At 55.0% G+C, this 20,771-nt stretch overlaps 1 protein-coding gene across 1 annotated transcript in view; it reads right to left on the minus strand.

Annotated features, from left to right (window-relative positions):
- Positions 1-20,771, minus strand: part of ACVR1B (activin A receptor type 1B) — a 46,157-nt gene continuing 25,386 nt past the window's right edge. Inside the window, exons 3-9 of the mRNA XM_075551659.1 lie at positions 20,171-20,419; positions 16,952-17,182; positions 14,003-14,170; positions 13,038-13,194; positions 6,711-6,835; positions 4,396-4,526; positions 1-2,890 (exon numbers count right to left, since the gene is read on the minus strand). Coding sequence (XP_075407774.1) covers positions 2,765-2,890; positions 4,396-4,526; positions 6,711-6,835; positions 13,038-13,194; positions 14,003-14,170; positions 16,952-17,182; positions 20,171-20,419 — 1,187 coding nt within the window. The 3' untranslated portion in view covers positions 1-2,764. The remainder of the gene's footprint in view (positions 2,891-4,395; positions 4,527-6,710; positions 6,836-13,037; positions 13,195-14,002; positions 14,171-16,951; positions 17,183-20,170; positions 20,420-20,771) is intronic.

A 20,771-nucleotide genomic window follows, 5' to 3' on the forward strand; every position in this document is an offset into this window, starting at 1 on the left:
ATAAAACCTTTAATAATGTACAGCAGAAATCGGACAGGCTTGTTCTTATATTAAAACAAAAGATTTTCTATATTACAATATATTTACATTTGCATACTGAAGAGGTAAAGTGTCTAAGTGACTATCTTACAGACCTTTCTAATAAAATGTACAAAAACAAACAGAAGTACCGAGAATGCCGTGGGGGTAGAGGGGCGGCTTGGCGCCAACAGACCGGCTTGGGCTTGGTCTGTGAATCCGGGTCCACAGGTGCAGGCAGCTCTATGGATCAAGGTTCGCCCCAAGGGGCTCCAAACCACGGCTTTAGCTTCTCCCCAACTCTTGCTTGGTGTTACGAGTGTGTGCCTGTGCATGGGGTGGGTGGGGGTATGAGGGCGGGGGTTTGGTGTGGGGGGTGGTCCCCCAAATGTCTTCCCAGCGATGGAAGAGCTGGACTTGGGGGCGAGGAGAGCACAGAGGGGGTCGCTAGGCCGACAGGTTGGCAGACCCCAGAGGCTAGTTGTGGCTGGGGCGGGAGAGGGGGCACGCATGGGAGACGGCCCTCCGCGGCTCTGCTGTGGGGCGCACAGGGGGAGCCCGCAGGGTGGGAGATTTCCCCTCCCGACACAATTAGTATTCAAGGAAAATCAGTCAGTCAGTGGCCAGTAAATTGGCCTAAAGGGCTTGGGGAGGATCTCCTTTAACCAAGTAAAGAAGCGACCCATCAGGGAAATAAATAGCCACGGCCAGAGCGCGGAGGCCAAGGGGAAGGGGCAGGGGCCAGCCTCTTCGGGGCTTTGGCAGGGAGCGTGTCCAACACGCGCCTGGGGGGGGGTGTTGGGGGGGGCCGTGGGAGGACTCAGCTCGACCGGCAAAGGTTTGTTGTCTCAGCGGGATCCCCGCACTCTGCCTTTCTCCTTAGTCAGTCCACAGTTACAGTTTCAGAAGACTTGCAAACAGGTGGGCGGGGCTCCCAGAGTAGGGGGCGGGGCCTGCCTGGCTGGGGAGGCATCCCCGGGCCTAGCACAGTGCCTGGCCCCCAACAGACATCTGCTGAGACAGGCCGCGAGGGGAAGACCCAGCCAGCTGGACACAGCACGAAAGACAAGGGCCCTGGACGAGGGGGGTGGGGGGAGCTCGGGCAGGGGCAGAGTGCGGGAGACGAACCAACCACTTCTCCCAGGGGACAGAGGCAAGCGCCCTGCAGACCAAGGGCAGCTCAGGTACAGAGACAAGCATTTCCAGTGTGATTGAGCGCTGTGCGTTTGATTGAAGATTTTTTTTCCTTTAGCAGTTGTTTTTGAAGGGATTTCTTTAAAAACAAATAGATCGAGAGGTAATCATCGCATAGAGATGGTTTTTCCTTTTTACAAAACATAACATTAAAAAAAGTTAAAATCCAGACCCTCCCAATAAAATTAACAAAACACAACAAAGCAAAACAACAAAAATCAAACCGCTCTAGGTAAAAGTTATGGCTTCAAAGTTATCATACACCTAAGATACACTGATCACTCACCACCCGCCACCGTGTTTCTAGACTGTTAAATCCTCTACTCGAGTTCAACACCAGGCGCAGCTTGGTGGTTCCCTTCTGGGCAGGGCCCCAGACTGATGTGGTGCGGAGCTCACACCTCTGCCCCGCCCAGGTTGGATCACCCATGCAGATGCCTCCCCACCCCGCACCCGCCCCACCCCAAACCCACCACTACCAAAAATATACACTGCTGCTTCCAGAACCTGGGATATGGGAGGCAGATGTGACATTCCAATCTGAGTCCCTTGTTGCTGCAGAGGTCAATGCCTTTGGGGGGCTCCTTCCCCATGGAGGCTGATGTCCTGGCTACAATACTCCAGCTACCACCCCCAAAGATTCTTTCTCTGTTCCCCACCCCATCCCTACTCCCCGCCTCCATGGTGACCCAAAGGCCTTCCTCCAAGGGTGAGTGGGCCAGCTTTGGTTCCAGTCTGAAACAGAGAAGGGCTGTGTTGACACCAGGGCGTGCAGGGCGGCCTGCGGGGAGAGTCCCCGGGGCTAGGGGGATGCAGGGTCCCCGGGCTGGGCACCAGGACTAGACGCTGCTCACTACTGAACACAGAGGCACCAGCACGCGGATGGCAGGACAACCACCCCAGCCCTGCACATGCACAGAAGCTCAAGCAGGTAAGGGTGCACCTACAGACACGGACACGGACACACACACACACACACACACACACACAAGGGCGTGGCACAGACCAGGCACAACAGGACACACCTCAGCACATGCACACACGGCTGGACACACATGTGGCGGATTCAGGCTCCACTGGCCACCCCTCTGGTGTCTGTGCGAGGGGGCGGGGCCCTTGGCTCAGAGCTGCCGGGGGAGGGCTGCCCTGGGGTCACCTCAGGTGTACGGTGGGCTGGCCCCTGAAGGAGCCCCTCGTGGCCACTCAACACTGGCAGCCACAGCCCCTGCGGGGCACCCCTCCCGGCCCCGGCTGCAGGCCAGGTGCCCTGAGGTGCCTGGGGACCTCCCGAGCTGCAGTCGTCCAAGTGGTGGCATGGGTGTTCGCCCTCGGCGCCCCCGTGCCTACAGGAGGTAACTAGAAGAGGTGTCTGTGTCTCAGACCCAACGTGGGGGTGAGTGCGGCTCTCCGGCAGCTCGAGGGCTCTGTCCCCCGGGCGGGCCAGGGCTGCTGGCCACCGAGGGCTGGGCAGAAACGAGAGGTAGGCCTCCACTGGATGCTCCCCGCGGCAGCGCTGGGGGAGTCCTCGCTGCCCGGGTCGTGGGGGGCAGGGCTAGATCTTCACGTCCTCCTGAACGCTGAGCTGCGACAGGGTCTTCTTGATGCGCAGGGCGGTCAGGCGGGCTGCGCCGTTGGCGTACCAGCACTCTCGCATCATCTTCCCCATCACCCGCAAGGCCTGCCAAGAGACCAGAGGCCGTCCGTCACCTGCCTCCCGGGCCCAGTTCCCGGCGTCACCGCCCACTGTCTCCACATCTCCTTCCCTTACCCTTCTCTCAGGTGTGTCCTCCCGCAGGGACAGGGGGGTCAGGGTAATGAGAAGAAGCTGCTACCTGCCTCCGGCAGAGCGTGGCAAAGCCTGGGGACCAGCAAGCACTGGCGGGACCATCTGGACGAAACCCCTCAGACATCAGGGGGTCTACCACTAGGCCTTCAGGATGCAGAGCCCATTTTAGGACGGCTTACTGATCAATCATGTTAAGAAAAAACGACCCACAGCAGTGGAGGTGGTGGCGAAGGGAGAGAACGCAAACCAACCCGCTGCCAACGAGCCAATTCCAACTCACAGCGAAGCTCGGGGCAGGCACATCGGAGGCCCATCTTTCGCCCACAGAGCGGCTGGTGGTTTCGAACTAAGCTACTTGGGCTCCCCTGAAAAGCCATCTGTCAGCGGCAGAGGATGGCACCGCTAGTTCCTGCCGAGAGGTAGGGCAGGGAAGTCACCTCTGACCCCTGCTGGTTACTGGGGGCTATGAATTTTCCTGGTTGCTAGGGTCAGCATTGGTTTGTCGGAGTGGCGGAACCCATTTTCCTGCGCAGAACTCCAACATATCACCACAAAACTGCAGATGGCACCGACTGAATGGGGGAGTTGAAAATGCTGCCCCAGGATGCAGTGAATCCGCTCGGGGGGTGCAGGGGTTAAACACTAGCCCAGAGGTCAGTGGTTCAAACTTACCAGTGCCTCCACAAGACAGGCCCCTTATGCAACAGGAAGGCAGGCATGCACCCACCCTCCTGCCCGGAGGCAGCTGTGCCCGGCATCAAAAAGCCTCTGGCTACACTAGGCAGACACAGCTGCTGAGTAAAGGAGGCCCAGGGGTAGTTAGTGAGGCCAAACCTTGGTGCAGTTGACATTAGGCCTCAGTCATCAGAGTAGCCTCGTTTCAATGCCCCACTAGGTACTGCCCCATCCCCACTGCACCTGCCACCTCTCCCCGGTCCTCATCCTCCATCTTCATCCCAACCTGGCCTCGCTTCACCCTCCTCCCTTCTTTTAGAAAGGCCACTTCCCTGACTGCCTGGCCAGCTGGCTGACATGGACAAGTCTGGCTAAGTCCTGTCCCACCCAGTCTTCTGAGCCCCAAGACATCTCTGCTTCAGGGTCCCGCAGACAGGCAGACAGACAGGGCCAACAGCTCCCTGGTCTGGTCTTGCTCACTGGTCTGGTCTCCTGGTGGCCGCCTCCAGAACCCATGTCCCAGGCCAGAGCCTTTCTCCCCCACTCGGTGGTCAGCACCAAAGGGGCATGTCCCAGTGCCCAGGGCAAGGGGCTGTAGTCTCCAGAGGCCAGGACCGAACAGCACAGGCCTCCTCACTCCCTTGGCGGGTGTTCCTGGGGGACAGCGACGGATCAGGTAGATGGCATGGTTGCCTCAGGGGGAAGGGAAGCATCTGTCCTACCTCATAACTCTGCCACCAATTAGGGATGTTGGGACGTAGCTTCTGGTCACAGACAACCTTTCGCATTTCCTCAATGGAAGGGTCAGAGGGCACTAAGTCGTAATATGGCAGCTGATATTCTTCATGGACTCCTGGAAGGAAAGAAACGGGCAACCTGCGTTATCCACGGAGGGGAGAGGTGACCTGGAAGCCAACGACAACACGGCCCTGCGTGTCATTTCCCACCGAGACCGATGCGGGCTCCAGAGAAGCTGGTCAGTTCCTGGAAGGAGACCAGGCATGCTGGAACTTGCCAGGAGCATCTTGTGTTCAAGACTAAAAGGCAGCCATCAGACTGCGGAGGTCATACCAGAAGGACTTCGGCACCGACTTGAACAGCGCACACCACCAACCAGCGAGGAGGCCGCTTTTTCACTCCTGATTCAGAGAGGAACCTGGTAGGCACCTCTGGCAGATGCTGGGCACAGGCTCCCTCTGAGCCATGGATGGATAGGTGTAAGAACCAAGCATTGAGCCTGCCTTTCCTGGCCTAGCCCTGCCTCTCGGTAACCTCCAAGAGCTTTAGACTACGGTTTCTCTTTAGAGAAGGAAGTCGGCCAGCGCACGCGGAGGGACAGGATCGAGACCCTGGCCTTCTTCAACGCTCGTGCGTCTGCGCCTGGGCCAGCACAGGGAACCAGACCTCCCTGGCGACGTAAGCAGAGAACACGGTCTACCAGGGGGCTTTGCTACAAAAATCAAATGGGATGCTGGCTGCTAGATCGATTTCACAGGAAAATACTAGGAATGGCAACCAGCAAATTCTAGACTGGAAAACTTGACAAGACAAATGGCCTGGATTCCCCACAAACAGATGACAGAAGTAGGGAGCGGAGGAGAGAAATTTGAATAAACGGTTTAAAAAAATAGCCGGAAATAACTGGAAAAACCTCAACACTACTTGAGTATAAAATTATATCAAGAAATTAATGTTAAAATGCAAAAAATAGAGAAATTATTGAGCAATATTTTAATATAAAATGTAAACAAAACTTTTCTGACTTTAATGCAAAAAAGAAATAGAAATGAAAGTTACTCAAGTATCTACACGGTCGTTTTAAAGAGTGATAAAATGACAGCCCTGTAAGCTGATGAGAATATTTTCCACAGTAAAAACTTCATTGAAAACAAAACTCGGATAATAAGTAAATAAAATTCCCCAAACCAAAATTCCGACAAAACCTTCTTTTCCCAGAACAAATGCTGCTGCCCTGAGCTGGCAGGACAGGACTGTACAGTCTGACTTGGTGACAACTTAAAGGGTAGTTAGGCCTTTAAGCCCTGCCCTCAGCCTGGTTGGGTTTGAATTTTTACTACTGTGCCATCTTGGACCAGTTTCTTAACTTCTCTGATGCAAATTCTTCACCTGCAAAATGGTGACAGTCAGAGTGCCTACCTTATAGGCACAGCAGCGCTGGTGGCACAGTGGTTACGCCTTGGGCTGCCAACCGCAAGGTCGGTAGTTTGAAACCACACCAGCAGCTCCGCAGGAGAAAAGCAGGGCTTTCTATTCCTGTGAGGAGTTACAGTTAAACTCACCGGGGCCAGCAGTGAGAGAGCACTGTAGACAGGGGTCTGTGCGCACCAAGCCCCTCTGCTGCAGGGGCCATGCCAACTCACAGCGGCCCTCTAGGACACAGCACAACTGCCCCGTGGGGTTCCCCACGCTCCACAGCTTTCGTCCACAGAGCAGCAGTGGGTTCCCATCACGCAGGCGCTAACCGACGCGCCCCAGGCCTCCCTTTACACACCCAAAGGGCTGCGTGAATGGGGTCTAGTGGGCGCAGATAGCCCTCCACACTCAGCCTGGCGCCCTGTGGTGGCTGGCGCGCTGCCGAGACACCGGGCTGTGGGCAGGGCCACATGGAGAGGAGCAGAGACTAGAAGTGGTCCGTGTGGTGGAGCACGGGGACGTCAAGAGGCTCCTGGCGGGGCCCTGCAAAATGCAGATATTCTGACTCCCCTTGGGGAAGGCAGCTGGTCTGCGAGATCTGATGTTGCCTTTGACAGATTCTGACATGGCTCAACATTTGCAAATACCAACTATTTTAGAAGAATGTTACCCACTCCCCTAAGCTCTCTCCAGCTTAGTTGAGAAACGACCACCAGGACAGAGCCTCGAGGCCAGGGTTCTTCGAGAACAGGTGTGCTAGGACCGGCTGCTGCTGGCAGAGGCCAAGCCCACACAGTTGGTCCCCGGGGCGTAGTTTTAACGTGCCCGAACTGGGCACCAGGCATCACGGCGGGTGGGAAAAGAAGGCGAGGCAGAAAGGTACCTCCGGAACTGCATCTCCGAGCAATCTCCCAGTAGACGAGCCCCAGGGCATATATGTCAGCGCACTTGAAGGAGTCGAAGTGTTTCATATTGATGGTCTCATCAAGGACTTCGGGGGCCATGTACCTGCATCGAGAAAGGAAAGCGTCGTCAGGTACGAAAGTGCAGGAGGGAAGCACTGGCCACAGTGGGCTTACACCCAGCCACTGACTCGGGGCCTTCTCAAGGGGAGAATGGCTGTTGCCGTCTCAGCTACAGCCTCACCCCAAGACAGGCCTTGGGCAGGAGGACGTGGTGGTCCATGCTCTTCATTGCAGACGGTTCAAACCCAAACACTTAGGCAGGGATCTGGCGATACTCGGAGCCCCCTTACTTGTCTCTACTTTTATAATCCTCAAGATTCACTCATTTCAAACATGCTCCGAGTTCTTGTACCCAGAGCATCATCCGGTTGTTCAAAAGAGCAACCCTACAGGGCAATGCAGACCTGCTCCTGGGGTTTTATTTATTAAATAATATTATCAGGGGCTCATACATTCTTTTTTTTTTTTTAACAATTTATTAGGGGCTCATACAACTCTTATCACAGTCCATACATATACATATATCAATTGTATAAAGCACATCTGTACATTCTTTGCCCTAATCATTTTCTTTTTTTAAATTTTATTAGGGACTCATACAACTCTTATCACAATCCATACATATATATATACATCAATTGTATAAAGCACATCCATACATTCCCTGTCCCAATCATTCTCAAAGCATTTGCTCTCCACTTAAGCCCTTTGCATCAGGTCCTCTTTTTTTTCTCCCCACCCTCCCCGCTCCCCCCTCCCTCATGTGCCCTTGGTAATTTATACATCGTCATTTTGTCACATCAGGGCTCATACATTCTTATCACAATCCATACATCCGTCCATTATGTAAAGCACATCTATACATTCATTGCCCTCCCTCATCATTCTCAAAACATTTGCTCTCCACTTAAGCCCTTGACATCAGCTCATGTTTCCCCCTCCCTCCCCATGCTCCTCCCTCCCAAACCCTTGATAATGTAGAAATTATTATTTGGTCATATCTTACACTGTCTGATGCCTCCCTTCACCCACTTTTCTATTGTCTGTCCCCCAGGGAGGAGGTTATATATAGATCCTTATAATCGGTTCCCCCTTTCTATCCCATCCTCCCTGCACCCTCCTGGTATCACCACTCTCGACACTGGTCCTGAAGGGATCATCTGTCCTGGATTCCCTGCGTTTCCAGTTTCTATCTGTACCAGTGTACATCCTCTGGTCTAGCCAGATTTGTAAGACAGAATTGGGGTCATGATAGTGGGTGAGAGGAAGCATTTAGGAACTAGAGGAAAGTTGTATGTTTCATCGTTGCTCCCCTCGACCCTTCAGTAAGGGGATGTCCAGTTGCCTGCAGATGGGCTTTGGGTCTCCACCCAGCACTCCCCTCATTCACAGTGATATGATTTTTTGTTCTTTGATGCCTGACACCCGTGCTTCTTCCATGTGGGCTTTGTTGCTTCTGAGCTAGATGGCTGCTTGTTTACTTTCAAGTATTTAAGACCCTAGATACTATATCGTTTGATAGCCGGGCTCCATCAGCTTCCATCACATTTGCTTATGCACCCACTTTGTCTTCAGCGATCGTGTAGGGAAAGTTAGCATCACGGAATGCCAGTTTAACAGAGCAAAGTGCTGTTGCATTGAGGGAGTGCTTGAGTGGAGGCCCAGTGTCCATCTGCTACCTTAATACTGAACCTATAAATATATGCACATAGCTCCATTTCCACATCCTCATGTATAGTTACATATGTACATGCCTTTCTTTAGACCTCTATAAATGCCCTTTGCCTCCCAGCTCGTTCCTCCATTTCCCTTGACTTTTCTCGTGTCCCACTGAGACTGCAATTATTTACAGGAATGGAGAGCCCGTCACTCTCCTGAGGAGCAGCTGGTGGTTCTGAACTGCTGACCTTGTGACTCCCAGTCCAACACATAACCACCACACCACCACCAGAACTGCTCTCTGGGTGCTACTGGGGTCTTCTGCTTCATTCCCAGCCAAGGGGTGAGGTGGTGATGGGTGGGCTTCAATTTCATCCTCTACTTCTTTGGTGATCTTAGTTGATGCTAACATTAATTCTAAGGAGTTGTCACCCAAACTCACTGCTGTCAAGTCCATTCTGATGTGGGGAGACTATGGGGCAGGGTGGACTTGCCTCAGTGGCTCTCTGAGACTGTAATTCCTGCTTTCTGTTGTTTTGTTTTGAAATCGTCTTGGGGGCTCTTCTAGCGATCCATACACCTGTATCAAGCACATTTGTACATAGGTTGCCACCATCATTTTCTACAGGAGTCCTTGGTATCAGCTCCTCTTTTTCTTCCCTCCTTTACCCTCCCACCCTTGTGAACCCTTGATAAATTATAAATTAGTAGTTTCATATCTTACACAGCTCGCTGTCTCCCTTCACCCACGTTCCTGTTGCGTGTCCCCCTGGGCAGGGCGTGTTATACACTGATCACTGCTATCGCTTCCCCTCTCCCCCCCCACCCCTTCCTGGTATCGCTGCTCCCATTACTGTTCCTGAGGGGTTTATCTGTCCTGGATTCCGTGTGCTGAGAGTAGTTTTGTGTTGTTGTTTTTTAAATTAAATACTTTTATTTGGGGCTCATACATCTCCATACATTACAATCTATACATTCATTCACTGTGTCAAGCACATTTGTACATATGTTGCCATCATCATTTTCAAAGCATTTTCTTTCTACTTGAACTTTTGATATCAGCTTCTCATGGAGAGCTCTCATCTGTACCAGTATGCATGCTCTGGTCTAGCCTGATTTGTAAGGTCAAACTGGGGTTAAGATAATTGGGGGGAAGAAGCATTAAAGAACTAGAGGAAAGTTGTATGTTTTGTGGGTGCTGTACTGCACCCTGGCTGACTTGTCCCTTCCCGTGAGGGGATGTCCTATTGTCTACAGATGGGCTTTGCTTCGGTCTCCATTGAAACCCTTCTCATTCACATCAATATGAATGTTTGGCTCTCCTGAGAGAGTGTAGTTCTTTACGGGAGTAGAAAACCTCATCTTTTTCCTGAGGGGCAGCTGGTGGTGTAGAACTGCTGAGCCCACCACCTGTAGCCCACTACACCCCTGGAGCTCCTTACAAGGCGTCTGCACAGTCATCTGATGTAATCACTAACTACTACTGGATTCACAGTAAAGAAAATCATGAGGTCCTCTGAGGCCCTCCCCACCCTTCTGGGGCCTGGGTAGCTGCGGTGATTGACAGGAGGTGGGCAAGGCAGCTCCATCATTTGGTGAAAGTCAGCGAGATTCTGAAGGTCAACAGACCTGCTGGCATCCTATTGCAAGGCAATTCCCACCTCACCCCCCAATGGCCATTAAAGAAGCCATCTGTCCCCTCGACAGGGGCAACTGCAAGAATAAAGCTCTCAGGGAAACAGGGGGTCAAGTTCCAGAGCCCCCTTTCTGAAAATAGGTATGACATTTTCCTATTGTGATGAAATTGACGTATTTACCATCTATCCACATTCACCTGTATAATTCAATGATATTTACATTTATCACGTGATGAAAACATCCCCATTAACTTCCCAAATTGTCCCATCACTCTCTTAAGAGACACTCAGTGCTCCACATCAGCCATATTTGCCCCCTCTCCCCTTTGCCCGCCCGGGGGTGTCATAATCACCTCCGGCCTCTATGCATTTACCGAGTGGAGGTATCTCTGTACACGAGATAAATGCATACGGCACTTCTCCGGTGTGACTGACTCATTTCAGCGTGTTTCCAAAGTTCATTCATGTTGTAACACAATCTGAATCTCGTTTACTACTGGGTGGTGAGCGCCACTTCCCTGCTGCTGATGGACGCCGGGGCTGGGGCCAGCCTCTGGCTGTGTGGACAAGAACCACGCGAGCCCGCTTCCATCTCGTTGGGATTTACATGGAGGCGGGAGCTGACTTCAAGCAAGACCGTCCAGGAAGAGGAGAAACACTGCAGGTTATGTAAGGCGCTCCTACGACTCCATAGCAAAAAGAAGCCATCCAAGTGACAGATGGGCAAAGAACTTGGAAAGACGCTTTCTCTAAGGAACCCGAGGAGGCTTTACAAGGTCACAGGAAGCCGCAACTCCACCTGCAGGGTCCCCCGAGGGGTGAAGCCCCCTTGGACACGCCCTCGGACCACAGCCCCCTCAGACAGATGCATCTGTCAAGTGAAGTCCCCAGAGGCCATTCACTGAGATCTTAACATCCCATCACTTGTTTCCCCCCCTTTGACTCGTTTTTTAATTCGCCCTGGTTTTTTTTCTGCTTTGCTCAGGTTGAGGATTTCCTGTTTTATGCTGTTTGGAGGTTTGGGGGTTAAGATTTGTTTTTGGTGAATGAAAGCTAGGACAGGTAAGCTAGAGAGACCGCAATGGGATGAATAGTGTCTTAGGGTCGGAGGTTGGGGAAAATGGGGAGCTAATAACAAGGAGCACAAAAATGAATGAAATGTTCTCAACGGATTGTGGTGGAGCCTGCCCAAGTCTTTTTGTAAGCTATTCACACCACTGAACTGTATGGTATGTGAGACTACATACATCTCTTAATACTGTTAACACAAAGGGAATTTAAAGTTTCCCCACAGAAACGGGAGTAACCACCTACCAACATTCTCAGCACCATGAGACCCCGGGACACGGGGCGCAAAGGCGGGCTACAAGCAGCCGCACCAAGAGCCAGTGCCAGTGGACAGCTGGGCATCTCGTGCACTGCTGGCGGGCAAGTCACACTGGGCAGTCCCTGGGCAGCAGCTTGGCAGCGTATCAAAAAGTCCATCACAGAGCTATCACGGGCGTGTCCTGGGCACACTCACCAGCTCCTTGGACACCCAGGTTCTTTTTCTTCCCAGCAAGCCTACACTTTCACTTACTTACTTCCCACAAAGTTTAAATCCTCGAAGGGCACAGCATGACACGGGCCCTGTGTCCGATGGCCTCGGCGGGCAGGCTGCTTCAGAGTGCGGCAGAACCTGCCCCTGGCCCCAGGCGCCCGGTTACCCCTCCCTCACGGTCACTGCCCTACCCATACGAGTGCAGTTCTTGCCTAGGGAGCGCTAGGTTTCACCTTGGGCGCCAGGAAACACCTTCAGTTCTAACAGAGCTGTGAGCCCCTCTGGTTCTGGCAGTCCCCCTTAGAGAGAGCAAAACTGGTGTTGGCCCAGAGTCTTCCAGACCGATTTGCTGGCCCGGAAGTCCTGTCCCCGACAGGCAGGGCACCAACGTCCTCTGCTGCCCCGCTCACAACAGCCACCCGAGAGCCTGTCCAGAGGAGCGGCTACACGAGACGTAGCGTGTCCACGCAATAGGAGCCCAGCCGTTCGAAACCGCCAGCAGCTCTGCAGAGAAGAGTGCCACTCTCGGAAAGCTACAGGGTCGGTTCTCCTCTGTCCTGTGGGGTCCTTAGGGGCGGGCATCAATCGGTGGCAGGGAATTTAGTTTTATACCTACGGTGGGAGCCATAAGGAGGAACAAGGTGCTAACACAAGCTACAGCACGGCCGAACCTTGCACAGGTTGTTAGCTGCGGTCAGCTCTGGTTCACAACAAACCCTCTGGATACCAGAATCTTCCGCTGAGTACAGCCAGGCAAACACACCATCACAAATACAGCAGGAGCCCGCTTTCAGGGGCCATCTAGACTAGGTTCTAGTGGTTATCAGGGGCTGGAGGGAGGGACAGGTGGAGGGAGGGACAGGTGGAGCACCCCCAGTTTCTTTCTGTAACGATGAAAATTATAAATGGTGATGTCTGCACAGATGTTGAATGTAATTTCCATCACTGAACTGTACTAACACGGACAGTGTTTTGGTTACCCAACCACCATTTCCAACGTCAGGGGTCAATCTTGCGACCGCAATTCCTTCCTCCCTTCTAGTTCTCATCTGCAGGGACGGGGCAGCAGAGCCACACACTGGGAGATGCCCGTCTCCACCCTGGCCTGCCTCTGCTCCAGCCAATGCACCCCTCCCCAAGCACCAGCCTCCTGGTGTCCACCCTCCTACCCACCCTGCTCCAGGGCCTCTTTCTGCCCAGAGGGCTCCTGAACTACATGTACCTCTAGTCCCTCCACCGCCCCTCGGACCGCCCGTGAGCGGCTCTGTGGCGCACCCCGTGGTCTGCCACAAGGAGAGTGTTCCAGCAGAGGGCAGGTCCACCTTGGAGGGCAGGAACCCGGTGGCACCCCCTCCCTCGACTTCCTCCTCCATGCCCATGGGGACCCTCTGTGCAGGCTGCTGTCCTACCGTTTGGTCCCCACCCTCTGATTCGGGGCGATGTCGATGGTGTCGGTGACTGCGTCGTGGCGCACGGCCAGGCCCAGGTCTGCGATGGCGCACATGCCATTTTTCTTCACCAGGATGTTCTTGGACTTCAAGTCTCGATGGGCGATCCCAGGCTTCCCTGGAGGAGGGAACGGTGGCACCTTCACAGGAGACCGTGGCAAGGCTAACTGGCATGGCTTTGCCTCCCACTCACCCAGCCCCCTGTGTAGCCGCAGCTTCACCTCGTACTGGCTCGGTGATGTAAATAAGGGGCAGGTGGCAAGTGCAATCAGACTACAGAGCACACTCGGTCCCCTCCCTGCAGGCCCACTATTCCTGCTGCTTGCCCTCCCGGAACTACGCTGTCCAAAGTGGACCGGCAGGGATGGTTAGCTTCCCAGAATCTAGCAGGCCCGGGGGTGTTGCTCCCCTCGCCGCTAGGGCAGGAACAGGCATGCTTTCACACCCCCCACCGTAAAGGGATCCAGGGAGTCCTCAAAGTTGCCATCACTGCCAAGAGCTGGTGAAGCTTCCTGGTTAGTCAGGGCTGCCCCACACAGGGGCTCAGAGCACCCGGGGAGGGGAGGGATCACAAAGCCAGGCCCCGTGCTTAGTGCGTCTGGTCTCCTCCTCAGCGCCCTTCCCTCCTTGCCCACAGTGCGTGTCCAAATCAACACCGGCTCACCCCACCTCCTGACCCCTCCTCCTGCCCCAGGAGTTCCCAAACAGCGGGGAAGGAAGGGCACCCCCAGCTTTACACGCTGAGGTTAGCCCCGACTTTTCTCCCACACCCCCTCAGTTTTACTGGCACATAATGCACACAGCATACAAGTCAATCACTTAACGCTATCAACCGACTTTCCCGGGAAAAAGGAACTCTGGGCAGTGAGCCAGGATGGGCCAGTCAAATCTCCTTGCTCCAGAGTGGCTGGGCTGCGTCCACTCACCTTGTGTCCCCACGATCTCCATGTGCAGGTGCGCCAGCCCACTGGCGGCTGACAGGGCCAGCTTGATCATGCCCTCGATGGTTACCGTGTAGCGGTTCAGATAATCGAACAGGGAGCCGTGCTCGTGGTAGTCGGAGACCAGCCACAGCTGGGTCCAGGTGCCGTTATCTGTGAAGAAGCACAGGCCCCCCCAGAAGAGGCGGGTGAGCGGCAGGGAGGAGGAGCAGCGTGAACGCAGAGGCACAGCCCTGGTGGCGCGGAGGTTCCGGCAGCTGACTGCTCACGGGTAGGTCTGCAGTGGACTCCGTGGGCCAAAGAAGTGTTGGGCCGCTTCCCTCGAGCTTACAGGCAGCAAATCCATAAAGACCAGAGCTGGGTCAGGAATTGTTTCTGAGGGTTATGGCAGGGGAGGGGCGGGGTGGGTGGGAGAAAGGGGAGCTAATAGTAATTTAGTACAAGAATGAAAAAAAAAATGTTCAAGATGGACCATGGAGATGAATGCACAACTCCTTAATCTACTTAAACCACTGGACTGTATACGAATGACTTCAGTAAAACGGTTCTAAAGAAATGGTTGAGCATCTCGGAAAGCCCATGGGGCAGTTCTGCAGTCCCCTGGGGATGCTGTGAGCGGGTCTGGACAGACGGAGCCCCCCCCCGCCCCCCAGGTGGGCTGCAGGACACCACACTCTGAAACCCAGCGTTAAAGGACCACTGACAGTGTGGAGAAGGCAGCACGTGAAAAGATCATGGATGGGCCTGTGCTCCCTGGCTGGCAGCCCAAGGGTCAGCGGTCCAAACCCATGCAAGAAAGACGAGGCTGTCTTCCTGGGATTCGGAAACCCAGAGAGGCAGTCTGCCCTGTCTGGTAGGGTTGCAGTGAATCGGAATCGTAAGATTCTGGTCGTGAAAAGATGGGTTCAGGGTGACCTGCTGCGGTTGCCACCACCTCTGTGGTCCATCAAACTGTGGGCACAGCCCAAACACAGTGCTCACCTCCTGGGCGCTGGGGAAGGACCCGCATGCCTGGCTGCCCCCGTCAGCAGGCGCGCATAGAAGGTGCCTGGACCTATACATTGCAGAGCGGGGGGAGGGGGGCATGGAAGCAGAGGGCTAGAGAAGGACAAGAGGAGACGTCAACAACAGAGAATGGAATCGGGTTCCACTGCTCTCAATGGGAAGGCTGGGAATTGGAATGAGAGCTCCCAAATTCCACACTGGCCACCCTACTACTCGTTGCCTTACAAAGGCCCAGGGCGGAGGGAGAGCCACGTCCTTCCTTGGCCCGACGACAGGCTTCCACGGCCAGATCCCGACTCCCGGGAGCTGCCAGAAGCAACCCAGGGTGCGGCCCCTGGAAGAGCCCCACTCTGACAGCCTCTCCAATCACAAGCATAGGCCCCCAGCACACCGTCGGCCCAGGACCTCGAAGACCCTGCAAACCAGGCAGCTGGATGCCGCTGTGGGGCGTGTTTAGTGCTGATGCACGGTGGAGGCTGCGTCTAACTTACAGGGGAGTGCAGCTCCCCACGGCCCCCCTTCCTCTGTGGGTGAGCCCGAGATTTCAGCCTGGGGGCGGGGGGGGGGGGGGCTGGGGCCATGACACAGAGCCTCAGCAATGTGCAGACAAGCAGCCTGCTGCTGTCGCTGTCAGGGGAGGGAGGCAGGGAGGGAGGCAGGGAGGGATCAGTAAACAAACATTCTGCAGGCTTCTCTGTGCCAAGCGTGCAATCTGCGTCCTGGTGGCTGGTGGACCCTTGGGAGGTGGGGCAGGGACCCACAGCTGCCTGCTGGTCTTTTCTGCAGGGCAGGACTGCTACCTGCCCAGCTGTCTGTCTACCCCTCATTGGGAGTGCCCCCAGGGCAGGGGCTGGGTCCAGTGCAAATGTGTGACTCAACAGCAGGCAGAGGACCTGGCCCACTGGAGTGAAGGACTGCTGACTGGAGGGGTGCCATTTCTGTGACTCCTGACAGTTTTGGGGAGAAAGAGGCCCTGGTGGGGTTGGGCCCTGGGCTGCCAACCTCAAGGTCAGTGTTCAGACAGACCCCACCAGGCTCGCCGTGGGCGGCAGATGAGGCTGCTCCCATCAAGGTCTGGCCTTGCAAGCCCTACAGAGTCTCTGAGTCAGACTGGGCTCAGTGGCAATGGGGTTGGTTTAATTTATCTTCATAAGTACAAGCTGCTTACAAAAGCCCTTTGGAGCCCTTCTGGGGCCATGACAGCCGCCCTGGGTGGAACGCAGGGTCTCAGCAAGGCTGCACCTCTGCACACATCCAGAGAGCCCCCTCCCTCTCGCTGGCCTTTCCGTTTGCCGCCTGGGCCTCATCGAGCTCATGTGCCCTGCTTGCCTCAGCAACCCCTTGGGGACAATGGACAGTTAGTTCACTGTCCTTTGCCCGTCAGCGAGAGCCTAACCTGGGAGGATGAGAGAGGACTGAAAGCAAAAATAAGAAAGCAGGGATTGTGTGTGTGCGCGGGGAGGAGACAGACCAGGCCAAGAGCCGAGCCTGAAGGCCACTAGGTAGCCCTTCTGGGGCAGGCTGGCCTTTCCTCCGCTGGGTCTGCTCCCCTAGAAAAGTTCTCTGGGGTCCTGGTCAAGCACAGGACCTGGGCTCCAGGCCTTTCTGCCCACCCCATCCCACCCAGGTTCCCCCATCACCCCTGGTAATGAACTCCCTGGAGCCGCCGCAGGGACTAGAACGAGGGGGTCTGGGGCGGGTGTCCGACACTGCCAGGCAAGCAGAGGGCTCGCCTGTCTACCTGTTGAGCAAGCTGGGATTCTACTTAGTGTCTCCGGGAACAAAGGGCTTCACAGCTGAAGGAAAGTCTGAGCACCACGACCTTATTCAGGTCACACTGGGGCGGTGCGGCCACCCAGCTTGAGAGCGCTGTCAGCAAGGAGGCCCCGACCCCACGGCCCCGCCCTGCCTGCCCCGCCCGCCTGTCACCTTTATTGTCGGCTGCAATAAATCCCAGGATGTTCTCATGGCGCAGCATGACCGTCTGGTAGATCTCGGCCTCCCGGAACCACGAGCGCTCTTCTCGAGAGGAGAAGATCTTCACGGCCACGTCGCCGCCCCTCCAGCGGCCCCTCCACACCTCTCCAAACCGACCCTTGCCGATGATCTCCTGCAGGACGATGGTTCGCGCCACGGTGCGCTGGACAAAAAGCGGCAGCCCTGTGGACCAGACAGTGGAAGGAGCCCGTCACTGCCCAGTCACTAACCTCGGCGACACGGGCCACAGTAGGCGACAGCTGCCCCACCCCCATCCCCGGCCCGTACCCCCTCCAGGGCATTGGCCCAGGTTGGGGAGACAGAGAGGGGGAAGCTGACGTGACCAGTTGTCCTTGGACTGAGCGTTTTCTCCTCTGTTTGGACGAGATCTGAATTCAGATCTCTGACCAGACTTGCCAGCTCTGCATCCAGCCACCGGTGGGGCAACCAACATCTGCTCAATTCTGGCGCCAGAGGGGAGAGGGACAGAGGGGAAGGACAGAAGGTGAATTGGGATCGGCCTTCCGGCTGCTTGCTCTCTGCCCACGAGAGGGCAGTGCAGTGCGGCCCGCAAAGGCAGAGCCTGCAAGGGAGCCTGGCGCCCGCCCCTCTCCAGGGACCAAAGTTCTGCTGGCAGATGCAGAAGGGGGGGGTGTCCATGTTTATCTTAAAAGTCACTTTCCCGTCTTTACTGGGCACATGTATGGCCTCATTTGACTCGCTGGACTGTGTCTCTCCTGCAGCAGACACACGTGAGACATTCCTGACGCTCCTGGATGTGAGCGACCACGTACTGTGGCCTACTACGGAACATTACCGAACTCCTCCGAGCCACCCAAGAGGGTGGGTGCTGTTATCACCCATCCATTTTACAGAGTAGAAAACTACAGTTCAGAGAGGAAGGTTCAGTACCTCATTCCAACTCATACAAGCAGGAAATGGCAGAGCAGAGATTAAAATCTGGAACTGTCTGACTCCAAAGTCTACACTTTTAATTATAATAGTGTAGATCCACTGATGCATTTCTTAAATACACTAGGCTCCTCCTCCTCCCCATCCCCGCTGCACCTGTCGTGTTCAGGCTTTCTCTCTTGTAACCCACAGGACATACGATGCTCACCTACATTTCCCACCTGCGGGGCTTCAGGAGAAGCTGTGGTCCCACTTTTGGTGTATACTGCCATCTGAAGGGAGCCTGAATAACTGCGCGGATCTGAAGAAACGGGCCATTTCCCACAAACCTCAGCACCAAAGACTCCTCGGGACATATGTGTCCCGCTAACTGTATACAAATCTTTTATTACCTCAAGGGAAGATATGTTATTTGTTTTATTCAAAATGCCTTCCAGTAGCGAAAGTACATGGTTTCAACAAAAAATTCAAACAGAAAACAATGCCATCTTGAAAGGGTTAAAGATGTCCAACTGGTCTCCTTGTCCCTGGCCCTCCCAGACTCTTATCTCACCTTGCTCCTGCCCTGCAGACCCACATCCAACCCTGCCTCACCCCTCTCCTCCCTGGGGATGTTTATTGGTGAATGAACGGAGCCCTGCTCCACACTGTCAGAAAAAGACAACACTCATTCCCAACACAGTGGGGCACACTCGGTACCCTTGACCTTGGGCCCGCCTGCCCTTCCCCACCCCCATCGTCAGCACAGCACCCTACTCTCCTTATCGCTCCCCAAACACACCGAGGTGAACTGCGGGCCCATTTGCTCTTCCATTCAAGGTGCCTTCCTTGGCCTGGAATGTTCTCTCTCAGACTTTGTGCCCTTCTCTGTGAGGTCTTTCCCAATAGCCCATCTCTTCTACCCAGTCCTGGCTCAGCCACTTTTAATCTCCAAGTACCCTGGTCTCCTCGAAGGGCTCGCAGGTGTTTGTAAAGACGAGTTCAAAGGCATAGGAGCAGCCGGGACTTCCTCAGTTAAAAACCCCCGCACCCTGGGGAGCTCTGTGCCGTCAGAGTCAACAATGAATAACTGAAAAAATAAAAATGCTAAAGCTTATTTAAATAAATAAAATGTGAATTTTTGTCTATGTTTAAAAAGAAAGAGTGAATAACCAGAGAGCCGTGGTCAACGAACCAGATGGCTCTGCAGCCACGAGGGTCAGCTCTGATGATCAAAGGGCTCCTCCAAACCCTGGCCTGCCCTCCTCCAGCAGCCGAGGGGTCTAACCACTGCTCTCCCTGTCAGCACAGAGCAGGCCGTGTATTTTTCCCCTTTCTAAAAATACGCAGCTTTTAAATATATCCATCACTTGGGCACTTGCGACTGCAGGGCTTAATAAAGGCAGAAGCACTGAAATCCAGAGGATGTCGCAGCTCAAAGTACCCCCGGTGTCCAAGGAGTGTCTGCTGCCACGGCTGGCAGCCCCATAATCTCCCCACAGAACAACAGTCTCGTCACATGGCAAGGAAACTTACCTCCCCCCCTCCCCCCCCCACCGTCCAGCACACCAGTCCACCAGTCTCCACAAATACGATCCTGGATGTGTGGCTTGAGTGGGAACAGTGACCTCGTGGATGATCCCCCACTTCCCAAGAAAGGAATACCGCTGTCACGAAAACAACTGCTCTGTTGCCTGCAAAACCTCTTCTGCAGCCGCGTTCACACAGGCAGCGAGCTGGGGTGCATGCCGCCTTCCCTTCATGCTAACTCCTGGGCCTGTGGCAGAGGGCCAGGGCTCGGTTCAATTCCCCCACCTCAGCAGGACGGGGTGTAACAGCAGACAGCACAGGAAATGGTGCTGAGAGCCCAAGCCTGCCCGCCTTTAACCCCCACCCAAAGCGCCTTGGGCAACCGGTATGAGTCAATGATTCACCACATGCCAACTCTCCAGCGACACTCCACGTCCTTCCACTCCCCTCGTGCCTGCCCCGATCAATGATTAGCCGCCACCACCTCTCAGGAATCCGGCACACTCCCGCTCCTCCAAAGGGGCCTTCCATGGAGCTGTCGGGCGCTCAGGCGGAACCAGTCCAAGTCGAACCCCACGTGGAGTTCCAAGCGCCCTAGAGAGACCGGGTTTCTGGATGACCTCTAAAAGCCGTGTCTTATCTCCGTGCATGCCAGGCTCCAGAGCAGGGGAATTACGGAGCCACGGGACTCCGGGCCGGTGGAAACTGGCTGCCCGCTGCTGGGCGGCGAAGGCCTGGGGAGGTGGGTACCTGAGCCGGAGCCTGATGTGGAGAGATCGTAGACGAGATCCTGCAGCGTCTTGTCTTTGGAGAGACACATCTCACAGGAGGGGTCCTCCATGTCTAGTCGCTGGCGGTTGTGATAGACGCGCTGATGGTAGTTAATGACAAGGAAGACAGTGATGATGATGAGAAACAGCAGGAACACGGGCCCGGCGATGATGCCCACCAGCTCCACGGGGCCCCACATGGAAGGGTGCTCGAGCTCCTTGAGGTGACCTGGACGAGGGGGCGGGTTGGGGAGAACAAGGAGTAACATGAGGGGAAACTGTGGTTGCAACGACCCCCAGCCCCTCCCACAAGGCCAAAGGGCTCCTTTTACCATCAGTGTGTTCAGGGGCCCTGGACTGCTCAGGTCTCAGCAGGCAGGCTGTCTGCCACCGCTAATGGGGCCAGGTCAAAGGTCCCACCCCCCACCGCCTGCCATTTCCTGGTACCCGCCCCCACCCTCCCCCTACTCCGAGGGGCCTGGTGGCCCAGGAGTCAAAGCACTTTGCTGCCAACAGAAAAGTTGTTGGCTTGACCCCACTCGGCCACCGCTGGAGAGAGGCGTGGCACTCTGCTTCCGAAA

Source organism: Tenrec ecaudatus, chromosome 6 (genome assembly GCF_050624435.1).
Source record: "Tenrec ecaudatus isolate mTenEca1 chromosome 6, mTenEca1.hap1, whole genome shotgun sequence".
NCBI lineage: Eukaryota > Metazoa > Chordata > Mammalia > Afrosoricida > Tenrecidae > Tenrec > Tenrec ecaudatus.